The sequence below is a fragment of the Puma concolor genome, chromosome D3 (genome assembly GCF_028749965.1).
Source record: "Puma concolor isolate L17-30 chromosome D3, mPumCon1.1.hap2, whole genome shotgun sequence".
Lineage (NCBI taxonomy): Eukaryota > Metazoa > Chordata > Mammalia > Carnivora > Felidae > Puma > Puma concolor.
In genome coordinates, this window is record NC_141678.1 from 7,477,316 (window position 1) to 7,501,591 (window position 24,276).

A 24,276-nucleotide genomic window follows, 5' to 3' on the forward strand; every position below is an offset into this window, starting at 1 on the left:
AACCCTCGTCCACCCCAAGTCCCCCTCCAGCCCCTGCTGTCTCTTTCCTCCTCTGATCCAGTCTTCTGGACAGACTGGTCGGAGGGCCCTTTTACCTCACTTCCCAAACTGCCACAATATGGCTCCTGCCCTAACAACTTATTCAAACTCCCCAAGCAAAGTTCCCAGTGACCTTATGTTGCCACACCTAGTGAATCCCTTCAGTCTTTATCTTTTTTTTTTTTTAATTTTTTTTTCAACGTTTATTTATTTTTGGGACAGAGAGAGACAGAGCATGAATGGGGGAGGGGCAGAGAGAGGGGGGGACACAGAATCAGAAACAGGCTCCAGGCTCTGAGCCATCAGCCCAGAGCCCGACGCGGGGCTCGAACTCACGGACCGGGAGATCGTGACCTGGCTGAAGTCGGACGTTTAACCGGCTGCGCCACCCAGGCGCCCCATCTTCAGTCTTTATCTTATTTGACCTCTCCATGGCTTATGACGGTGCTAATTGTATCCTCCTCCTTGAAAACCACTTTTCATCTTGGTCCATGGTGTGTTTTCCTAGTACATTTCTCTCCCTCCCAAGAGTGTCTTCTCAGTGTTGTAGACTGTCATCTCCCTCTCCCTCTTCTGTTAATAGACGTGGACCCCTGGACTCCACACTTACCTTACATGTCTCTTGTTGGTCATCTCTTGTAGGATTACAGTTTTCTCAATTACAACGTACAGATGGCGCCCAAAGACGGCACAATATACAGACATGGCGCCCATGACTCCAGTTCCTTCCTTCAAGCTCCGAATCCGAATGTCCAAAGGCTCACTGTCCATCTTTACCTGAGAGTTCCATGACGCTTCCAACTCACCGTGTCAAAACTGAATTCTTCACTCACCTGAGCCCTGTGATCCCCTCTGCCTGCAGCACCACAATCTGTCCAGTTACCCAACCACCGACCCAGAGGCAGTTCTCAACTCCTCCTTCTCCACTATCCCCATGTCCACTCAACCACCATCTCCTGAGAACTTTGCCTCCTACAAATTTCTCCACTCTATCCACACCCATTCGTCTCCACAATTACTATTACCTTGACTCATATGCTTGGTTTTGGACATATCGAGGGCAGGACATTCCACTGGAGATGCCCATTAGGCAACCGAACATTTCGATCTGGAGTTTGAAAGAGAGAGACATTAAGGTTTGAGGAACATGGATCGACGATGGGGCCCTTGGAGACATGCCCATTAAGAGATCAAGAAGGAAGATGGTTTGGCCTAAGAAGGCATGGTCAGAGGGCCGCAAGGTATCAGGATCATATTATTATAGAGTAAAGAGGAAAAAGAGGTTTTCAAGAAAGAGGAAGTGGTTGGCATTACAGCATGTCATGGAGGGGTCAAGTAAAATGAAGGCTGAGAGGAAGCCAGTAAGGTTGGCAACATGAGGCCACTGAAGACTATATTGGTCCTCAGTTGCTGCCATAACAAATGCCATAAAGCCAGCAATATAAATCTATGAAGTTACTTCCTACAGTTTCTGTAGGTCAGAGGTCCAGCATGGAGAAACTGGATCCTCTGCTCAGGGTGTTACCAGGCCAAAGTCAGAGTAGCGGCTGGGGCTGTGGTTCTCAACTGGGGCCCGGGGTCCTCCTCCAAACTCACTGATTGTTGGCCAAATTCGTTTTCTCCTCATGCTTGCCACCTAGCGCCCTCCCTCTTCAAGCCAGCCAATAGTGGTTGAGTCTTTCTCATGCTTTGAGTCTCTCTGCCTGCTTTATTTTTAAGGGTTCGTGGAACTACATTGGACCCACCTGGTAACCAACCTTTGTTCAGGTCAGCAGATTAGTAACCATTAGTAATTAATTCCATCTGCAAAGTCCCTGTAATGTAATATAATTATGGGAGTAAATACCAGAGGGTGAAAGTCACATGGGCAAAATTCTGCCTACCATGGACTTTGCTAGAGGATCTTGAATAAATTGTTAGGGTAAAAACCATACTGTGGCGTTTGGGGAAGTGAGGTAAATGTGCACGTAGACCATTCTGTTAAGAAACTTGGATAAGAGGAAAGAGACAACAGGGACTGGAAGGGAACTAGGGATTAAGGGTGGAGGAAGGGGGTTTCTGACTCTTTTCTGCTGTGCCTGTTGGATTCTGTGCATGGCTCTGGTCTGGCTTCCTTCCTGTGCTCTTGACTCCTATCCAGTTGCTAACTTGACATCGAATGCCCAGTGGGCATCTTGAACTTAACTCATTCCCGATGAGACTCTTGATTTCTCCTCTCCAGGCTCCTTTTCCCTCACTGCAGATCAACTACTCAGTTAGTTCACCAAAATCCCAGGATTCATCCCTGATTCCTCTCTCGGATTTACCTCCACATAAGGCCATCAGTCGGTTCTGTGGACTCCATCTCTGTCCTCTCTACCCTGGTCCAAGCCACCATTACCTCTATCTAGACAGCCACATAGCCTCCTAACTGGCCCCTCTATTCCATCTTGGATTTACACAATCCATTCTCTACTCAGGGGCCTCTCTCATTCTTCCTTCTTAACCGACTGAGCCACCCAGGTGCTCTATTCTTCCTTCTTAAAGTACACCAGAGCCTGTACTCACCTCCCTACTCGCCTCCCTGGACAGCCGTCCAGCAGTACCTTGTCACACTTGGGATAAAATCCAAGTTCTTTATCATGGCCTCAGAAGGCCCTCTGTGTCCTGGCCTCTGTCCACCTCTCTACCCTACTACCCTCCCCTTCTTTTGCTTCACTCCAGCTCCCATGACCCATTTCCCATTCTTGGCCACACCAAGCTCACTTTTGCCTGAGGATTTTTACACTAGTGTCCTCTACACGTGGAACACCCTTTCCCCAGATCTTCCCACAGGGACACCTCCCCAGAGAAACTATTCCTCGTCACTTAGAGTATCTCACCTACCACTCTCTCCTTCTCCCATCACCTTGTTTTATTTTTATAGTTCTTATTACCTTACACTTTCTTGTTTGATACTGTGTCTACTCTCTGCCCGTTGCCCATCAGAACACCAGCTATCAGGGCAGGGACCTTGTTTAACTTCTTTGCCACCATTCCTAAGACCCTAGAAGAGTCTATTATTCAAAATATGAATTAGCACCTTCAACAAATAACTCTGGAGCACAGACTCCAGTTCTAGGCCTTGTCGTTGCAAAGACACAGTTGAGAATCCAATGATGTTCAAGGCCAAGCAGAACGGAGATGAGGCCTTTGACTCACCATATTCACTGTGGTTATCGGGGCCATCCCCGCACACTGGCATGGGCATACTTCAGAAATTTCCAAAGGTAATACATTTTGAGAAACCTCATGCCAGCCTGACGCCTACGCATACTCACTGTGACCCTCCCCAGAAATTCCCTGTGGGGCACTGACCCTCAGCTCCTGTAAATCACCTGTTCCTGGGGAGTTAGGCCTGTCAAATCTGGGCTTCAAAATTTCTTCTAGTCAAATCGACAAGCTTTTTCCCAGAAGAAATGGCAAAGATGTGTGTGCTTTCCTGTGTGTGTCTGTACTGAGTCAGGCATCTGCCCACCTTGAGGGTAACCTCAGCATTTCCTTCCAGTCCCGCTTTCACCCAGCCTCGTGGGGCAGAATATTGAAAGTGTTTTCTGGAGAAAAGCTGAGCAATGATTTTGCCATGGGCGGGACGTTGATCGCTCTTTTCCCTCACAACTGGCCCTTTATATATCTCCCAGAGTCTATGGCGAGCACATCGAGCTCCAGAAGCTGTTGCCGGAGCAGGCCCTGTGTGCTCTCTCGCCATGCTCTCCCACGCAGGTACTACTGTGCCCTGATGCCTGTTTCATGAGCGTGGTCTTGTCCCGTTGGATAGAGAAGACTCTGGAGGGGCTTGGCCAGTGGTTGCTCAACAACGGCTTCGGTGGTTGCAACTGGGGTGGGCAGGGGGCGTCTGGCCACGTGGCCCACAGCATCATTTTCTTTCTCCAGGACCCGCCAGGTTTGCCCTGTTTTTGCTCTGCTGCATGGAAACCTTGCTGCCCTCCCATATGGCACCCACCCATCGACTACAACCAAGTGACGTCCGAAAAATAATCTTGGAATTACGGCCCATGTCTAAGGGACTTTTGCAAGACTACGTAAGTGCCCTTACAGATTTCTTCTCCAGGCCATTTCTTTAAAATGCCTTCCATTTGCCCCTAGAAGAGGCCTACTATTTTTAGACCCCAAGCTAGGGCTGTGGATACACCAGGAAGAGATGGGAACAACTAGACAGGATACAATGGAATTTTCATGAGGGTTGGAGGCAGAGATTAGCCCAGACAGTCTGAAGTTCAATGACTTCTCACATACTATAGGATCTGCTTTAGTAGGTCTGTTCATTCTTAACATATCTAGTTCACGGTAATGTTACATGGATTTTCCTGCCTGTAGCACAACCCTAGGGACGGGCCATCTTGCCTGACCATTTAGTTGCCTGCAAAGGTCAACCTCAGCTGTAAATGATGTCTCAGTGAATTCAGGATATTAAAATCCTCTTGTGGGCACAGAGAGTCTCTCTGACCGCAGAGAAGGGCAGTGAACAAACTGGGGGTCTGTTTGCATGCTACTTTATCGTTTAATTAGGACCCAGTCTGCTTCTGCCAGAGGCTGTGCTGACTCCGACCCCATTGGGAGGAAAGTATGAGGTTGAATAAATGTAAATACTCTTCCATTTTCTCAGAGTTGTCTTCAAGATAGAACCTCTTGGGCAGCTTTGATTAAACGAACAAATAAAAACCAAAACCTGGAAACAGCTCACAAAATTGGCCTAGCCCTTCTCTTCCACCCCCTGACATTTAAACCTTAGCCTTGGCTTTAATGGGCACAGAAACAGAGGTTGTTACAGCCAAGGTGACTCTGCAGTTCAGGCTGGTGAGATGCTGTTAGCATTTCAGTTGAACCCCAAATCTCTTAGTCCTTGGGAAGAGGGACAGGAGAGGGTGTGGTCTGGAGTCCTCAGTATGTTTGGAAAAACTCTCCCTGGCATCTTGGAGGCCTTTCCAGACGTGCACACATCCCCCTGATGAGCTGGGGATACACTGGCTTTAATACAGAGTCACAAAGAGCAAGAAGCAGGACGGAAACCCAGATGCTTTCCTATTCCCCCTCTCTGAGCCCCAGAGCAGCTAAGAGAGGTTTCCTGGGGAGGTGTGTGGAGGCCTTGGTCGCATGGAGCAGGGGAGGCAGTATGGAGCGGTGGTTATTGATAGAGGCCTCAGAATTGCTGCTGACATGGGTTAGAATCCCGGGTCCGCCCCTTGATCTTGGGCCAGCTCTGCAAACCAACTGACCTTTAGTTTCTTCTGGGAAAGGCAATAGTGATGACCACAGCCTCACACGGTGGTGGCACCGATTACATGGGATGGCAAGGGGGACGTGCCCACCCAGCCCATCACAGAGGGAGCATTCGGACGTAAGCACTTTGACTTCTAGCCGTTACTGCGGATGTAATGTTCACCCATGTCTCTTCCTCGTCCCACAGCTGAAGAAGGAGATGGGGTTGCCAGAATCTAACCATTCCTCGTTACCGTGTCTCAGCTCTGACTCCCAACTGCCGCACATCAATGGCTCCGCCATCCTGCCTTATTTCAGGGCGATCAGACCATTGTCAGATAAGAATACGATCGATAAAATCATAGAACAGCTGGACAAACTCAAATTTCAACGTGAACCAGAAGCAGAAGTTTCTATGCCTGCAGACAACTTTGAACGTAAAAACTTCATCTTGGCCGTTTTACAACAGTTCTCAGCGTGCCTGGAACATGTGCTTCAATCATTGAATTCTGGATCCCAGTAGGCCATTCAAGGCCATCTGGCTGAACCTATTCCTTTTGGAATGGTGGAAATGTCTGAAGCCTTGAGAAAACATAACTGGCAGGCTAAGGGTGACTGCTCTGCTGTAAATTATTCCAATGAATAATTTCAGTGAGTCCCCAGATGGGCTAGTCCCGGGAGGACTGAGGTATAAATGTGTGAGTTAACTTGAAGAGATGTCAGGTTATGACATTGTTCTCCGTCTTGGCATTTATAGAATGTTTTTCCTCTGCAGACTTAAATCTTATCTTCATCATGCCTTTGCGAAGGCAGAAGGCGATACCTGTGTTAATTTATTGGTTTTTATTGTATTGAGAGTGTTAGTGCTCCTCAGGAACTATTTAATAAATTATATTGAGTTTTTCTCATGATCTGCTTTGGATTTTGTGAGGGGGTTAAAATCAGTGTCTGGGAATCCAGGCTGGGTGGCGTTGTAGCTGAGGGAGCGTGGGGCATGCTGTGGAAACAGAGACCATTGCTCCCCATGGGACAGGCTCAGTAGCAAATAAGAGTAATTCTAGCAGCGACAACCATTTATTGAGGATTTTCTTTATGCCAGGCCATGTAAGTACCGTTACTGTCCTCTTTTTATAGGTGGGGGAAACTAAGGCAAGGAGTCATTTAGTGACTTGCCCAAGGCCACACTAGCTGTTAAGGCAGACTCACGCTTGCCCTTCACCACTCTGCCCAACCTTTGTCCCTCTCTGGGCAGTGACTGGGTCTTAGGAGCACTTAATGGCGTGCCCGGTACAGAGCAATCATTCAAGTGTCTCCTGCACGGTTCCAAACTGGATTTCCAGTGCCTCTGCTCCTGTAAAGTCCTGTTCCATCATTGCCTCCATGACTTCTATGTAGCCAGGGCCAAAGATTTTTTCATTTGAATGAATGTTGAGTCCAAAGTCGTTAATGGTTCTTTGAGATCATTTGGACTAATGGCTCTCAAAGCACGGCCTCCGGGCCAGCAGCATGGGCATCACCTGAGGGCGTGTTGGAAATGCGCATGCGTGGGCCCCACCTCACACCTACTGAATCAGACGCTTTGGAGGGGTAGTCAGTGATCCGGGTTTTAACAAAACCTCCCCGTGATTCATATACACGCTGGAGCCTGAGAACCACAGATCCTGAGTTGAACAACACCTTCATATTCATCTTATTTGGGGGAAGATGAGGCCCAAAGAGATCCTCTGATTTGCCCACGTTCTCATATGGGGGGGGGGGGGGTGGTGGTGGTGGTGGTGGTGGTGATGTTATGGGGCTCTGAGAGCTGCAACTCACCCGGGAATTCTCTTTCTTACTCTTGTGGGTATTTCTACTTCAGCACCTCCCCAGGGCTCTGAGGCTACACACATCGTAGCCTCCAATGACAGTGTTTTGGTCAGCCTTTCCCAAAATATCCACCGTGGTGCTCGTCTGTCATTCTTTTTGACTGTCCTATATCAGAACACATTTACTATTGTTAGAAAAATTACCCCCAAGCTGGGAAATCAGGCAAAAAAGATGACCACGTGTTCTTCCAAAGAGTAAAATAAATATCCACTAGCCTGCAGTGATATAAATAAATGGAGGAAAAGGGACAAATGTTCCTTACAGAATTCTAATTAATAAACATAGAAGGAATGAGGGAAATAGAAAATCACCATTAGGACACCTCAGTCGTGGGGCGCCGGGCTGGCTCAGTCAGTAGGGCACGCAGCTCTTGATCTCGGGATTGTAGGTTTGAGCCCCACATTGAGTGTAGAGATTACTTAAAAATAAAATCTTAAAAAAAAAAAAAAGAACACCTCAGTCATAATTGCTGTGGGCAAGATCTACAGATGAAGGCTAAAATTAATGGGTGAACTGCGAAGAAACAGGAAATTTGCTTCACGACAAAGTATCTTCCCACAAATATTTACTAGTCATTTGGCAGTTTTAACATAGGTCTGCAAATTCTTTGATATTTCCCTTCCAGGAGGTGGAGGGGAACTTCCCTCCTTCCGATGTAGGCTGGATCTGTGATTTGCTTCTAAAGCACTGAGCACAGGAGGGCAAGACAGCCACACATGAGGGAGAAAGCAATAGACAGCACCCCTGCGTGAGGCAAACAGAGCAGCCAGTGAATGTCAGGCACCCCTGATCTACCGTGGTGGGGAGGGTGGCTCGTCCTCTCTGTGGGACTCTTCCCCCAGATCCACATCCACCCCTTCGTGAGAAAACACCAGGCAAACCCGAGTCAAGGGACATTCTACAAAACCCCTGACCACAACCCTTCAAAGCTGTCAGTGTCAGGAAAATCAAGGGGAGACAGAGAAACCGTCACCTGGGGACCAAGGAGACACGAGGGTTGGGTGCAGTCTTGGAGGGGATCCTGATAAAGGACATTAGTGGAAAAACTGGTGAAAATTCAAATTAAGCCTGCACTTACGTGAATTTCTTAGTTTTGATCAACGTACCACAGTTATGTAAGATGTTCCCATTTAGGAGAAGCTGGGAGAAGGGAATATGACAACTCTGTACTATCTAGAACTTTTCTGTATAACGACATTTATTTTAAAATAAAACACTTATGGGGCGCCTGGGTGGCGCAGTCGGTTAAGCGTCCGACTTCAGCCAGGTCACGATCTCGCGGTCCGTGGGTTCGAGCCCCGCGTCGGGCTCTGGGCTGACGGCTCAGAGCCTGGAGCCTGCTTCCGATTCTGTGTGTCCCTCTCTCTCTGCTCCTCCCCTGCTCTCTTCTCTCTCTCTTTCTCTCTGGCGCACGAATGCGAGCAGGTGCTCTCTCTCACCCTCTCTCTCTCTCAAAAATAAACAAAACACTTGTAAAAGTCTCCTTCTTCAGTCCCACGAGCCACATTTTAAGTGCTCCAGAGCCACATGTGGTGAGTGGTTCCCATACTGACAACACGAACGTGGAACATCTCCATCGCCACGGAAAGTTCTATCAGACAGCACTGCTCTCAGGGGATGGGGCATGATTTGTTTGGCGTGATTTATTCCTGAGTAGGTCCCAGAGTCTGTGAATTTGTGGAAATTGCAGAAAATGTGTAGGATTTGTAGACATTCGTAGACAATTGATAAGGTACAGATCATTCCTCTCTGGTAGAGAAGTAACCCCAGAGGTGAAGAGGGTGTTAGTGGCAGTGAGGGTGAGGCAGTCAAACAGCTCCCTTCCCGTTTCATTCCAGCACTCCCTTCCCTCAATGACGATGGAGAGACAGAGAAAAGGAGATGTCACCTGCACGTATTATCCTTTGAGCCAGTTGTGCTGTGCTGACTGATTCCTTCACTGATGAGGTAAATAAAACTTTGGCACCTAAGTTACCTGGAATTCAGCTAACAAGGACCCACACGTAATTAGAATTTCTTTGGGTGATAATCTGCCAAAACCCGGAAAGAAGCAAAAAGACCGTCAGATTCTGGCATTTTGTCAGAAATTTAGTATCTCCTCCATCTACTCATTTCCACGTATGTCCTGTGCTCAAGACACTCCAAAGTAATGACTTAAAAAAAAAAACCCAATATCACTGACTCACAGAGGAAAGGAAAACAAATGTTCCAGAGTCACAGGGAAGCAAAAACTACTAGGATCTAATACGATACGATTAATACGACACTCTCTGAAGCTGAGTAGAAGCTTAAAGTCGCCTGATTTATAAAGGAAGAACAGGCAATATCAAGCTTTAAGAAAGACATTTTTAAGTAAGGTCATCTTCTTGTTCTGGAGAATTAAGAGGTGAGAGGAAAACTAAAGAGGAAATAGAAGGGGTAATCAGATAACGAATGAGGAGGAGGAGAGAGAAGAGAAGGCAAAGAAGTGGTTAAATGTAAACTAAGAAATCAAATAACCAGTAAATGTGAAACTAGGCTGAACCTTACTAGTAATCAAGAAAAGCAAATGAATAGGAGGTCATATCAGCACAGGCTTTACACACAATAAGGCCTGATGGTGCGAAAGGCCTACTCAGCCACTTCCGGAAGTAGGTGTCTGTCTCGCAGAGGATTCCATCCTGCTGACCCTCTCCTGCTATTCTCTCCTGGTGGAATTTCCTAAGGAGCTGATCACAGACTGGACACAGACAGACACACACCCGGGGGGGGAGGGGGGAAGGGGGGCGGGGGCTAACAGCATTCGTGACAATATCAGAAACACACGAGGAAACCTGCGTCAGGGAAGGGCATCTGAGGAGCAGGTGCCAAGGTGGGACTCTCCATACCAAAGGCTCAGCAGTAGCAAAACTGTGAGGGGCAGCGGAGGCGCAGGGGGGACTGAGGCCAGGCCCCGGGCCCCCGTGGAACAGAAGGCTGGTGGCAGCATGTTAGACTGAAGTGCTTTTCTTTTCTTTTAATGTGTATTTATTTTTGAGAGGGTGGGGGAGAGGGGGAGGGGCAGAAAGAGAGAGAGGGAGACAGAATCTAAAGCAGGTTCCAGGCTCTGAGCTGTCAGCACAGAGCCAGACACGGGGCTTGAACTCAGCAACCGCAAGATCATGACCTGAGCCAAAGTCGGAGGCTCAACCGACTGAGCCACCCAGGCGCCCCCTGAAGCACTTTTCTAAGACAGATTGGCGAGGCTGTGGGGAAATGTGCCGAGTCGCTTGTCAGAGGAACCTCGTGTCCCTCAGAAACGAGCAGAAATGTCAGCGTCCCTGACGCGGTCCCTGGCTGGGAGAGGCCTGTGGGGGACACAGTGTCCCCGCATGATGGGCAGTGGATTTCTGAGTCCATCGTGTGAGCTCCCCCTGAGTTCTAGAGTGAGAGCCTATATGGACAGAAAGCAAGACTGGGATAAGGCCAGGATAATTTTCTTTCTATTTTTATGTAGTTTCCAAATATTCTAAAATTAGGAATGTATTATTTTAGGAATCATGAAGATAAACACAGTTTCCCATTTTGAAAAAAATAGCCGTGTGAGAAAAAGAGGTTGAAACATGGAGCGTTTGAGGGGTTTTACAAGGACCAGGGAAGGTAACAGTCTTTGGCCCAAGGCTGTTCACTGGAGCAGGGGGTTTGTCTCTTCTCCCCGATCGCTGAAAGCAGCCTGGGGTCCGCTCTTCACAGCCCTGAATCTGCGTCTCAGACTCCCAGCCGACAGGCACAACCGAAGCAGCTGGGCAGGGGCACAAGCGACCTCTAGCGTAACCCACGTGGTGCGACTTCCCCCTGCCCTTTTGTGAATGATCCCAAACTATAGTAGTTTATAATGAGAAGGAATACTCAGTATGACACTTCTAAGGCTCTTTCAGACCCCAACTTTTTTTATCTTTTTATTTTTTAATGTTTATTTCTGAAAGAGAGAGAAAGACAGAGTGCAAGCTGGGGAGGGGCAGAGAGAGAGAAAGAGACACAGAATCCTAGGCAGGCTCCAGGCTCTGAGCTGTCAGCACAGAGCCCAACACGCGGCTGGAACTCACAAACCATGAGATCGCGACCTGAGCCGAAGTCGGACGCTTAACCGACTGAGGTGCCCCCAGATCCCAACTTTCTTAATTTACTTATTCAACGGCCCCGGAAACATTCTGCCTCCAACAGCATTGGTGTTAATAAGAGCAGATGTTCTCAGGTACCAGGTTCTGGTTTAGGCTCTGGTTCTAGGTTCTGGTCCTGTACTTTCTGTATGTGATGTAACCTTAGACAAATTATGTCATCTCTCTAAAGTATGCAACCTGGTAGCGTGTGCGTATATGTATATGTGTATGTGCGTGTGTGTATGTATGTTCAACCATCACAGAAATCTGATTCCAGAACATTCTCAGCACCCCCAAAAGAAGCCCTATACTCCTTAGCAGTCATTCCCTATTCCCCTATTCCTCCTCCAGCTCCTGGAAACCACTAATCTACTCTTTTTTTTCTTTTTCTTTCTAAGTTTATTTATTATTTTTAGTAATCTCTACACCCAATGTGGGGCTCAAATTCACAACCTTGACATCAGGCAAGAGTCGCACGCTCTACCAACTGAGCCAGCCAGGCGCCCCACCACTAATCTACTTTTTGTCTATGGATTTGCCTATTCTGGGCACTTAATATAAATGGAATCCTACAATATGTGGCCTTGTTTTTTTCAATGTTTATTTATTTTCGAAGGAGAGAGAGAGCGTGAGTGGGTAAGGGGCAGAGAGAGATGGAGACACAGACTCCGAAACAGGCTCCAGGCTCTGAGCTGTCAGCACAGAGCCCGACGCGGGGCTCGAACCCACGGACCGCGAGATCATGACCTGAGCTGCAGTCGACGCTCAACAACTGAGCCACCCAGGTACCCCCCGCCCCACCCCCCGCATACCCACCCATTAAGCAGTCACTGCTACTCTCCCTCCCCCGCTGGCCCTGGCAACGCCAATCTGCTCTCTGTCTCTGTGGATTTACCTCTTCTGGGTGTTCCATACACGGAATCTTACACTGTGTGGCCTTTTGTGTCTGGCTCCTTCAAGGTGGCACGGTGTTTTTGAGGTCCATCCACATGGCAGCATGGGGTCAGGGCTTCATCCCCTTTGAGGGCAGAATAATACTCCTCAACTCTGTTCGGTAGTTTTAAGGGTAAAAGTCTTGCACTTGCTTGATTTATTCCCAAGAATTTTCTTCTTTTTGACGCCATCGTACGTGGAGTTGTTTTCTTAATTTCTCTTTTGGGCTGTGTATTGCTAACGCCCAGAAATGCAGCTGATTTTTGTGTGATGCTCTTGTGTCCTGTGACCTTGCTGAACTCATTTGCTGGCTCTACTAGGTTTATGTGCGCGTGTATATCCTTCAGGGTTTTCTATATATAGCATGATGTCATCTGCACAGAGAGTTTTAGTGTCTTTTTTTTTCCCCCTCCGGTTGGAACGTCTCGTATTTCTATGTGTCGCCTAACTGTGCTGACTAGAACCTCCAGGACAGTGTTGAATCTGTGCCCGTCCTAGATGGAAAGCATTCGGCCTTCACCAGTAAATACATTAGCTGTGGGGTCTCCTCAGACACCTTTATCGGGTTGAGGACGTTCCCTTCCTCTCCTGCTTTGTCGAGTGTTCTTATCATGAACGGTGAGCCTGAGTTCATGCCTGTGGAAAATAAGGATAACAATTCTTACCACCCAGGGTCTTTCGAGGATACAAATGGCACCACGGTAGAAGCCTCCAGGCTGGCTGCTGGCACATGTTATTGCTACCAGACACACCCAGGTCTAGAGCTCAGATTTGCACTTGGTGATAGCGCTGCTGGGCAAGTGGTGTGCTTCTCTAAGCCTCAACTTCCTTATCTCTAAAGTGGGGATGATAATAGTACCTGCTTCATAGGGTGTTGCATCACCTGTGGCACGCAGTGGTAGATACGACCTAACCCACGAGCTGGCTAGGCACCAGGGACACCGAAACTACGTGCTACGGTAGATGGCTGATAAAACGAGACATGGTCCCTGTCCTTCGGTGGAGGCAATGACGCGAGGGCAGTACTGAGAGTGACGTGACCAAGCAGAAGGTGCCACATGACGTAAGTGACAGAAATGGAGCACCGGTGGTAGTTCGAAGCCCAGCGTGGGGTGGCGGCCTGCAGAGAGGGACAGAGCGCAGGGCCTCCCGGGGGGCAGGGCACAGAGGGGGGAAGCACGGGGCGTAGCTAATGGTCACAGGGAGTCCGCTTAGCCTGGAACCTGGGCGGTGTCACTGGCAGGGAGGACACTTGGAGTTAGTGCTCCACTGAACACCACGCTAAGGACTGGGGGACTTTATTCTAGAAGAACAGGAAGTTCTGAAGTGCTGGGAGGAAGGCACATTTTTTAAACAAGGATGAATATTAGCAAGCCGAATGCTAGCTATTTCCTGACTTTTTTAGACCTAAGCTGGGAAGTTAGGCTCCTTCTCAACTCTGACAGTTCTGATACTTCTCAGCTCTGAAGCAGCTGTTCCCTGGCACGGGACGGCGCCCCAGGCAGCGACATTTCCCAGAAAGAATTCACAGCACACGATCTGGTGCCTGAGAGGGAGCCAGGCAGGATGCTGCGGGGCAGGGGGAATCGGGATGCCGCCAGGGTATCAAAGAGGGGGGATGGTCTTTTGCGGTAGCGTTGATGACACGCAAGAGAGTCGGGCGAGGGTGCGATGTTGGGCCCGGGGAAGGTGGGGAGGAGCTGACTGTAAACGGGGCTCACTTCAATCCTTCAGCGCGAAGTGGGGCCGGCACGATTTTATCCGCATTTTCTAGACGGGGACGCTCAGGCCCAGAAAGGGTGTCACTCGCCCGAGGCAGTCGGAAGCCAGATGGTGAAGAGTTTGGACTTTATTCCAAACGCAGCAGGAAACCACTGGAAGTTTGAGTGGGGGAGACGACGCAGTGTCTTTAATAAGGTCACTCCAGGGGTGCCGGGGGGGGCTCAGTCGGTTAAATGTGTGAGCTTGACTTCGGCTCAGGTCACGGTCCCGCGGTTCTTGAGTTCGAGCCGCGCTTCGGGCTCTGCACTGAGCATGGAGACTGCTTGGGATTCTCTCTCCCTCTCTCTCTGCCCCTCCCCCCTCCCCCTCGTGCTCCCTCCCTCTCTCACTCTCAAAACAAATAGACATTTTTAAAAACACAAGGTCCCTCTAGCTCTGTGGGGAACGGGTGACGCGGAGCGTGGAAGATATCACGGTGGCCCCTCGAGGTGGTGGCAGGGGGAGTGGGGAGAAGAGTGGACTTGTGATGATTCTGGAGGGATCACTGACAGGATTTACCGACAGATTGAAGGTGGGGCGTGAAGGGAGAAGAACCGGGAGGGGACCGTCTGCAGTTTCGGCTTGAGCAATCGGGCGGCTGGCAACACTATGGAGTGAGACGCAGAATATTTGGGGATGATCAGGCTTCGAAGGGGCAGGGGAGACAGAAAGTTAACGGGTGGTTAGAGGCAGAGAGACTTGAGAAAGAGAAACGGGTACATGGAGAGGCGTGAGTCAATTGGAAAAGGAGAACACAGCAGACAGAAGAGATAAGGATGAGAAAAAGCCCCGGTGGGGAGAAGGGGGAGGCTCGTCAATGCAGGTGTCGCTGGGCGTCGGCCTCAGGGGAGCGGTGTCCGTGAGGAGCGTGCGCTTCTTCCCTGAGGGATCTGCCCCCTCTGCCCGGCTAACTCTGCCTGTCCCGCTGGCTGCTGGCTCGGCTCAGGCACCTGCCACGGGGACATTCCCGGCCCCCCCCAAGATGGGCTGCCGGGGCTCCTTCAGGACCTCAAGGGCACCCTGAGCTGACCCCCATCACTCAGTGTCAGGACAGAGTTGGCGGTGTCTCCAGTAAAGTCACTGCGCTGTTCCCTGAGCTGAGCTGAGATCTGGCCTTTAGCGCTTCTTGATCGAAGACTGGAAGGAAAGGGGGCTCAGTGGGGCAAACCCCTGGCCGGTGTTGGATGAGAGGCACAGAACCGGAGCGGCTTATGTGTATCCCAGGGAAAGGTCGGTCATTCAGTGACACTGATGGGCGGGCTGGGGACACCAGGAGACACCAACAGGCTAGAATCTGGGCTGCCGGATGGGTGAGGGGCAGGTGGGAGGGGCTGCTACCCTGCCGCTCACACAGGCCCCACTCCCACGACGACAAGACGACGTTTGTAATGGAACCAGCCAGCGCTGTTTGGTCGTCCCCCAGGAAAGAAAATCAGTCAGACTAGATCAAGAGATTAGATTGTTTGCTGCACCATACCCATTAAGGCAGGAAAGTAGGCTCTTATCTTAGAAAGCTTTTCCCTCTTTAAACAATAAGGGTTTTCTAGCTAATGATTCTGTGAAACAGAAAATCTGATCAATAAGAACTCCCCAGTCCCCAGTTTCGTATTAACTGTGACTTTGTAGCTTTTGACAAAGCCTTTAGGAGCCTTTAAATGACCAACACTATTACAGGTATGCAATTCTGTAAACAGTACTAAAAAGCACATTTACTATTTTTAAATTTTTGTTTAATGTTTATTTCTGAGACAGAGACAGAGCATGAGCGGGGGAGGGTCAGAGAGAGCGGGAGACACAGAATCCGAAGCAGGCTCCAGGTTCCGAGCTGTCAGCACAGAGCCCGATGCGGGGCTTGAACCCACAAACTGGGAGATCATGACCTGAGCCGAAGCCAGATGCTTAACCGACTGAGCCACCCAGGTGCCCTAGTGAAATGCTTTCAAATGTCAGTTAGAGATTGTTCTATTTGCAATCTAAATTACTAAAGCTGATGTTCTACATTAAACATGTAAGGGGTAGCTGGGTGATTTAGTCAGTTAAGCATCCGACTCTGGATGTCAGCTCAGGTCATGATCTCACGGTTTGTGAGTTCAAGCCCTGAGCGGGCTCTGTGCTGACAGCACAGAGCCTGCTTGGGATCCTCTCTCTGCCTTTACCCACTCACGCGAGCTCTCTCTTTTTCTCTGTCAAAAATAAGTAAATAAACACTAAAAAAAAGGAAAAAGTTAAACATGTTAAGGTCAACCACTTAACCTCAACATCTACATCAGCTTGACATCTGCACCTGCTGATGGTCCCCCTCCCCCTCTCCTGAATTCTCACCACGCCTGCATACCCCCACCTCTCTGATGCAAATGTGAGGAAGGGGCAGCTGGGTTGCTGGAATGCTGGAGGGCTCATTCAGCAGGTTACCTGTGCACCTGCTGTGCGACAGTTCTGTGCTAGGCACAGCAGTGACCATCAGCACCGGGTCCCTGTCCCCATTGGGCCTCAGGGCCTGTTAGGGAAGATAAATGATAATGACAAACTCAACTGGTGTCCTGAGCAGACACAGGGTGCTCTGAGGCCTGACTCCATGCACCTGCTTCAGAAGACCTGAGGTCTCAGAAATGGGACTGGAAGAAAGAATGGCAGTGAGCCAGGAGAAGGCGTGGAGATGGGGGGAGGCTTGGGCAGAGGAAAGAAGCCTTGGAAAAACCTTAACAGTGAAACAACATGCAACGGAACATGGTACGTTCCAAGAACCGAAACGAGCGAAAATGAGGTGGGGAAAGTGAGCAGGGGCCAGAGGGGCAAGATGGGGCGGGGTGGGGGAAATAGACACCAGGGCTTGGCCCTCATCTGGAAGGCCCTGGATGGACTGAGCACAGGAGTGATGTGGCTGGACCTGGGCTTTTCCAAACTCACACTATGATGAAGACCACAAGACAGAGCAAGTGGGGCCCTGTTATGTGAACTGGTTGAGAAATAACGGCAACCTGGATCTGGTGACAGCAGCGGCATGGAGCAAAGTGGGTAATGTATTTGGAAGAGATTTAAAAGATGAACTTGACCAGACTTGGCATTAGGAGAGGTGAGGGAGGGGAGGGGAAGGACAAGTCAAGGATAATCCTCCCCATTTGGTGGGTGGAGAGGCTATTTACAAGGTAAAAAATAAAATGATTCTTTAGACTTCTCTGATCCATGTGGCCTTAATACCTTGGCAACTACTTTGATTTCTTCTTCTATGAAATGGGAATAGCAACACCACCAGGTTGAGAACTATCCAGGGGCACGCATGCCCCATGGAGCCCAGAGCCTGATGCGAAAGAAGTCTCTAGAACACTGGCCTCACTCCCTCTGCTCGCTCTGTCTCCCTTCTCCCAGTCTATCGAAACTTAACCCTCTTCTCCGAATTATGTCCCTAGCATTTTTTTTTTTCTCAAAAGTCTACATTTATTTTGAGAGAACGAAGAGAGTGCAGGTGCACAAGAGAGGGAGGGGGCAGAGAGAGAGGGAGAGAGAATCCCAAGCAGGCTCCGTGCCAAGCCGGACTTGAGGCTGGATCTCATGACCACGAGATCATGACCTGAGCTGAAATCAAGAGTCAGATGCTTAACTGACTGAGTCACCAGGTGCCCCGTCCCAAGCATCTTTCAAGATTCCACACATGACATGGAGCTGCGTTCAAAAACTTAAAAAGAGCAAAGCAGACACCTGTTGCTCAATGGAAATTGAGTTTCTTCAGCCCAGAGGAGTCTGAGAACCACTCACTTCTTTCTAGGGCCTCCTGTTCTCAAGACCTAAAATCTTGCTTTGTGTCACTGAGACTTTTTCTTTGGGGGAGGCATCAGGTTTGATCAGACAAGAGCCGGTGTATCAACCCACAGCATTTTAGTCAGAGATTCAGATCTGGGCCGTTTGGTGAGACAGGCTGGCAGCTCTGTACAGGAGCTAGGCCGCCCGCAAGAGGTAGCACGAGTTGGTTGGCTCACTGGGTCACCTTCCAGGCACAAGTGACTGCGGTGGGGGACGCAGGAAGATGGTATGGAAAAGAGAGAAGCTTCTAAATTAAACACAGATCATCAAAGTCTTCTCAGCACGGCAACGGGACATCTTTGCTGCTCAACTTCCCTGCGTTTTCCACCTATGGTTTTGGGTCCATGGTCAGCAGGGAGACCACAGCTCCCTGGGGCCATCACCATGACTCAGAAGACTTTCAGCCCTGGGGCCAGTGTTAGCCATTCTCATGATGACCTATACTTTTTTTTTTTAATTTCTTTTTTTTAATGGTTGTTTATTTTTGAGAGAGAGAGAGAGATAGAGAGACAGAGCTCGAGAGGGGAAGGGCCAGAGAGAGAGGGAGACCCAGAATCGGAAGCAGGCTCCAGGCTCCTAGCTGTCCGCACAGAGCCCGACGCAGGGCTCAAACTCACGAACCGCGAGGTCATGACCTGAGACAAAGTCGGACGCTTAACCGACTGAGCCACCCAGGCACCCCGACTATACTAAGTACAGTGCTCCACGGGTGACTGCACACCCTGACGTGGTTTTATGTGAACCTCACAACCACCCTGTTCAACAGCATGGGCCAGGTGCCATCTGCCCAGGTTCCCGATGGGGACATGGGCAGCTTGTACAAGCACCACTGAGCTCTGTCCACCTGGGAAAGGCCTGGAACACCAGGCCCTGGAGAGTTCATGGGAAGAATTGGTCATTTTGGGCTTCTGTCACAGGCCCTTCCAGCAGCCTCTCTTCAGGAACCCCTGCCCACCTCGGGCCTCTTTTCTCGCCGCCAAGGCCTCCACCGTAGGCTGCACCCATCCCTCAAGGTTAGAATGAGTGAGCCCGTCTTGGCATCACTTTGTTCCCATCTCCCTGAATCATCTCTTCCACAGCCCAACAGAGTACCATTTAAGACCACATGTCACAGGCTTTTCAAAAAAATACAGCTTTTTATTGTCTCGGATGCAAATATAGTTTTAAAACTGCATTGTAGTGTTGAATACAGCTGGTGGAAACGTGCTTCTCAACAGCGGAGCATGAGGGGTGGTGTTCTGGATGGCACAGGCCTGAGGGAGCCTCTGATTAACAAGGCTCTTCTCCGGTTTTGTTTTTCAGACCACGAGAGGAAACTTCCTCCTAATGGAGCCCTGACACAATCACCAGAGCTCACAACAGAAAAAACGAGCCAGGTACACAATAAACTGAAACCTGGAAGAGAGCATGGTGGCTCAGCCGTGGTGTTACAAAGTGAGTAGGTGAATCCGGTTTCCTTTTGAGGGCTGTCCGAGAAGGTTTGGGTACAGAGAGAGCAGGGCGTTGTAGGGGACGGGCTGTGTTCAAGCTCCCTTGGGAGAGACACAGCCTGGAGTCATGTCTCCTGAGCCAGAGCCCTTCAGACCCTTCAACTGTAGGACGTAAACTCTATGGAAAAATGTGTCAGTGTCTCCTAACCTTCCAGAACCTCAAGCCTTGCGAGTAGCACACCTCTGTTCAGAAACCCAGAAAAGAATTCTTCAAATGAGCGATGCCCAGGGTTGACTATGGCACCAAAAGTCTGACTGGGAGAGGGAGGTGAATTTTGCTACATACTTGGGAAGGAATTTCACAAAAATAAAATTCCATTAAGTAAATGCACGCAGGCAGGCTTGTGCAAGCACATGCACACGCACATGCGCGCGCGTGCGCGCGCACACACACACACACACACACACACACACAGTCAAAGCCAACATTCAACATGAAAAGTTCCCTTTTCTTTTCTCAAAGGCTGATTTTCGCAAAAACCCCGACAAGGAAACAGAGCCCCCGTGTGATGAGCCAGGAAAGCCAAATCCTCGGAAGGAAAAGAAAATGGAGCAGCTGTGGATGTGCACGGTAGGTCCTAAGGCCTCTCCTTGATCCCGCAGCCTCTCCGATCAGACGGGTTCAAGGCCAAGGAGACTACTACTGAACGGTACAAACGTGTTGAGCGTCCAAGCTCTTCCACCCTCTAGCCCTACCCTCCTCTCCCTTTGTCCGTGTTCAGACGTGGTGAAGATTCTCTTGAACGTACGAGGCACAGACCACGGCCCACGGCTGCCATGGTGCCCACATCAGGGCACCCAACTCCCTCGACGAGACCACGACTGCAGGAACACTTGGCACAGCTAAATCCCGGCGAGCGGCGGGCGGGTGTCACCACTGGCAAAGTGCGTAATGGGAAGCAGGGTATCTTTAAGGAAAGGTAACTTCCCACCAGACAGAAAAGGGCGCGAGGGCCAGCTTGCACCCGGCTGCGGGGCCGTGAGCAGCGGGGTAGAGACCGTTGAGGACAGCCCAGCCCCATGCAGATGCATGCTTCAGCTACACTGTTGACAGCCTGTGAGCCTGGAAACCACAAACCCACTTCTCGTTCTTCTAGTTCTCGGGTCACTCACCACTGCACCCCCTCACCTGGGGTGAGACAAAGGGGGCCGGCACCACCGCGGGGTGCCACGCTCCCTCACAGTCTAGGTTTATCTATTGGCCAGAGCAGAAAAACCTTCAGGCCCAACCTCTAGCAAGGGGAAGGGGTCAGGTCACAAGGACAGGAAGCTGAGGAAGCTGGGTGCCCAAGGACACATGGGCGACCTCTTCTTGCAGAGGCTCCAGGAACAGGGCGGCGTTGGGGGTTCCTTCCTCCTGACAAGAGCCCGTGATGCCTGTTAGCATCTCATCAACGCTAACGTCTGATGCTGGGACCACTGCTCTAGTGTGAGAAAAACGGCTGGATGGCAGCCAGGGTGCACGGGCTGAAGCATCCTGGGTGGGTGAAGGGTGACTGCTGGTGCAGAACCACCTGAGGCCAGAGACGGAGGGACAGCCCGCCAAGTCTCAGAAAGCCCCACGGCGGCACCTGCCCTGTCCCTGCATGTCCCATTCATTGTGACAGAGCACGCAGCAGTGTGAAGGGAACTGATGGCACAGAAAGATTTCACAGAAATGCTTTTCAGATTTATGTGCCAGATGGGCTTTTTTTCCCCCCCTTTTCAGATTGTTTTTCTAATTCTCCAAAGTGTCAGCATTTTAATGTTTCTTTTCTGGGAGTAGAGACAGGAGCAGGGGTGAAAATGAGCGTAAACAAAGCACAGCCCCATGGTCAGCATCCACTGGAGGCTGCTGGAAGAGTGGTCTCACTGTGCCTGCACACTGGCTGGGCCCCTCTGGCCATGTTCATTGAGCAAGATTCCAAAACAAGAAATGATTCTGGGACAAGAAACAATCGTGTCTGTGAGAAGAGATACAGCTTTGTGGCCCTACAGCCGTGGTAATTGTGAGCACCAAGATAAATGGATTTAAGTAATTATCTCGAAACAAAAACATGCATCTAGTTAACAGTCTGCTAGGACACACACACACACACACACACACACACACACACACACACCTCAAAGTCTCACGTGACCAACAGCCTTAAATATTCAACAAAACAGAAACATGAACATCAATTCAGCAAAAGGGAGAGGAGGAGAGGTAGGCCAAAGAAGCAGGAGGCCAATTTTATATCCCACGGAGTTAAAGAAAAAAAAAAAAAAAAAAAGACTCCCAGCACAGGGTGTGTGGAAGGCTGCTAATTCAGAAGATGTCTTGGTGGGCCAAGCACTGTGGCCATCCACACGGTTTACAAAGGCACAGGAACTGTGGAAGGGACTGAGCTCATGACCTTCCACGAGCCCTCATAGCTGGGGACATCATGTGGTTTTCCTTTTGACTGTAATGAGTTCTCACCGTGGTGGTCTTCTCCCTTTTGAAGGGAGACTTCACGTTTGTCCTGGGGTGAACGGCGAGTTCTCTTACCACCTCCCAGTGGATATTAAGAATTAGCCCAGCCTTGTGTGCTCACCCATGAGGGAAGTGATCTGGAAGGCCTGTAAACACGTTTTTCCGCGGTAGGCTGAGGGATGCCGCTAGGCTGCTCTTCTGTGAAGCTGAAGCACAGACGAGGGAACAGGTGGCTGGTCGGTGACCCGCAGCAGCGACGGCGGCAGGGAGAGGACGCCCCCTCTGTTCTCCATCAGCTGAGGCTGAGGCAGGGCTGGCTGCCCCCGAGCGCCTTCGGCGGGCCTCCAGGAAGCAGTGGGAGCCTCCAAATGGACCCACCTTTCAGGAGGCAGCCCTCGGAGCCCCCGCAAAGCTTGCCCCAGGATTTCCGGCCTGCCCAGCACCGCCCAGGCTCCATCTCTGGCCAGGAGGACAGAGGTTGAATGGGAAGTTCACTGACCCTCCGAACTTCACAGCAGAACGTTAGAAGCACATTCTTTCAACAAGAAGGTACCCTGGGCTGGGCTTCCTGAGTGTTAGAGTGAGCGCCCGCCCTTCCGTCTGTGGCTCCTCCGACAGGTACAGCAAGAGGACGGGCCTGGACGCCCCAGCTGCAGTTCCCATGTTTGGAAGCAGGCCATGGCCCCCGATATCCCTCCACCTTGATCAAATATGAGTGTAGCTCTTCACTGCCTGATCTGGAGGTGCCCAGAGACAGCTCGAAGGCTGGCTGCCTCAGAGTTCTGCCTGTCAACACTCAATTTCTTCCTCCAAACACGAGACAGGACAGACTTTGGGTGTGGTGACATCTTTGGTCCGAGAACTGTTACGGTTTGGGGCTCCTGGCTGAACAATCCGGCCAAGATGACCGGACCGATGACGGCACTGTGGAGTCTGGCCTTTCAGACGCTCCACCCTGGGGGCTGTACGCATCCACGGAACACTGCTGGCTCACCGGAGGCTATGGCTTGGAAGCAAGCGGAGAACGAGGGCCATGCAGTGAGGCGATGCCCGAGGAGGACCCACCCGAGTCCCTGCCACGGTTTCAAGTCAGCAACGTGTGGCCATCACAACACCAGGCAGAACGAAGTCACTCCCAGACCACAGTGCCGCCTGAGGGGGTTTCTAAGCCAGGGCGGCAGCTTTGCATTGCTCGTGCTTTCCTTCTTGTCCCGCGTGTATTCACACCCACCACTTGTGCACACGGGTTCTGAGGTTCCCTGGTGGCTCGTGCGGTGGGAGGCGGCCTACCGTGCGCAAGCCTGAGCAGCCGTCCAAACCTACTTACAAGGTCAGAGTCTGAGGGAGGGAGAGAGACGCCTTCCACCTGCCCCGTGGGCATGTCAGAGTGGCACAGGAGTCACTCGGAGCCGTCCGAGTACCCAGGGGTGACAGGAGCGAGTATCTCTAAGTCTGAGGACAGAACCGGAAAGGAACCCTTATGCCTCTTATAGCTCACAGGAGCAGGCCCTGCCCCTTCTGTCCCATCTACTCCCTGCACCGGCACCATGGCCCTGGCAGGCCGCCAGCAGGACAGGACTTTGTCTGGGTTGCCCGAGGGCAGGGGAGGTCACGACTGAGGTCGCTGAGTGAGAGTTCACAGCAAGGGGTTCCCAAAGATGGGCTATTGCTGTTGGCAGGACCCGAACCTGCTTCAGACCTGAGCACAGTGTTCTGAGCGGCCCGGTGGGCCAGTGGAGTTGGAGGGGGGCCCTGAGCTCCGCATCAGGAGAGGCATGGGGTGCAGCATCCTCTCCGCAGGCAGGGAAGAGCCTCGAGGCATCTTGCGCGGCCACGTGCCTGCTAGGCACTAAGACTCCCCCGATCTCTTGCCAATTCTGGTGACAGCCTCTGCCGCCTGCTCCGGCAGCTGGGACGGGTCTGTCAGAATGGAGGTGGTGGTGCTCAGGTGCCGGAGGGTGTTCAGCACCGCTGGAAGAAAGGGGAAGGTTAGCCCAGGGACACAGGCACACACGGCAGCTCTGAGCCCGACGGACGGCACGCAAGGTGTTACACATACGACCCGTGTGGTAATTCTCATGCCCGCCAAAGCAGAGGCGCTGAGCTCACTGAGGGACGAATGCCAGCAAAGCCTCTCTGCCCCTAGGGTGACTCTCCGAATCATGCCTCCTACCCTGCAGACGGGCAGAGAATCCCAAGCCATTCCTGTATGTCCACCTGTTTTCACGTCACCCCTCTATAACCTCAACGTGTGGGCGTCGCCTTGTTAGTTACAAGAATTAAATCGGAAAACATCTGAAAGCACCCGAGACGGCCTGGTGAACGGCAGGCGCTCGGTAAACGCAAGCTGGACCTGAGCACGGTGACACCCAGGGATGGTAGGAAGCCAAGCAGAGGCGCCAGGGGCTCTGCCCCCGCCCTGCAGTTGGCACATTCCGGTTCGGGGCCTCCTACACAGCATCATCCCGCGCTCCCGGCCCTGCTGGAGCGGCTGCTCACGGTGGAGCCTGGCCCGGCTACAGCGCTGTCTGCAGCGAAGGCCCTCCTCACTCCGAGACTGTCGTGCAGGGGCTGGCAAGCCCCCGTGGCGCCTCGG

General features: G+C 51.0%; 3 protein-coding genes across 3 annotated transcripts in view; 1 reads left to right on the forward strand and 2 right to left on the reverse strand.

The window, feature by feature from the left end:
* LRRC43 (leucine rich repeat containing 43) overlaps positions 1-12,940 on the reverse strand; it is a 32,080-nt gene extending 19,140 nt beyond the window's left edge. Inside the window, exon 1 of the mRNA XM_086681602.1 lies at positions 12,157-12,940. Within this exon, the coding sequence (XP_086537728.1) occupies positions 12,157-12,174 (18 nt within the window). The 5' untranslated portion in view covers positions 12,175-12,940. The remainder of the gene's footprint in view (positions 1-12,156) is intronic.
* IL31 (interleukin 31) lies at positions 3,765-5,800 on the forward strand. The gene is made up of 3 exons (XM_025933659.2): positions 3,765-3,780; positions 3,952-4,100; positions 5,486-5,800. The coding sequence occupies exons 1-3, from the start codon at positions 3,765-3,767 to the stop codon at positions 5,798-5,800; spliced, it is 480 nt and encodes a 159-aa protein (XP_025789444.1).
* Positions 12,941-18,869: 5,929 nt separating the features above from the next.
* MLXIP (MLX interacting protein) overlaps positions 18,870-24,276 on the reverse strand; it is a 62,957-nt gene continuing 57,550 nt past the window's right edge. The window contains exon 17 of the mRNA XM_086681603.1: positions 18,870-23,651. Coding sequence (XP_086537729.1) covers positions 23,530-23,651 — 122 coding nt within the window. The 3' untranslated portion in view covers positions 18,870-23,529. The remainder of the gene's footprint in view (positions 23,652-24,276) is intronic.

Bases quoted from the DNA above. Each gene is read 5' to 3' on its own strand.
- IL31 (XM_025933659.2), top strand. The intron at 4,101-5,485 runs GTAAGTGCCCTT...CTCGTCCCACAG, and splicing joins AGGGACTTTTGCAAGACTAC to CTGAAGAAGGAGATGGGGTT.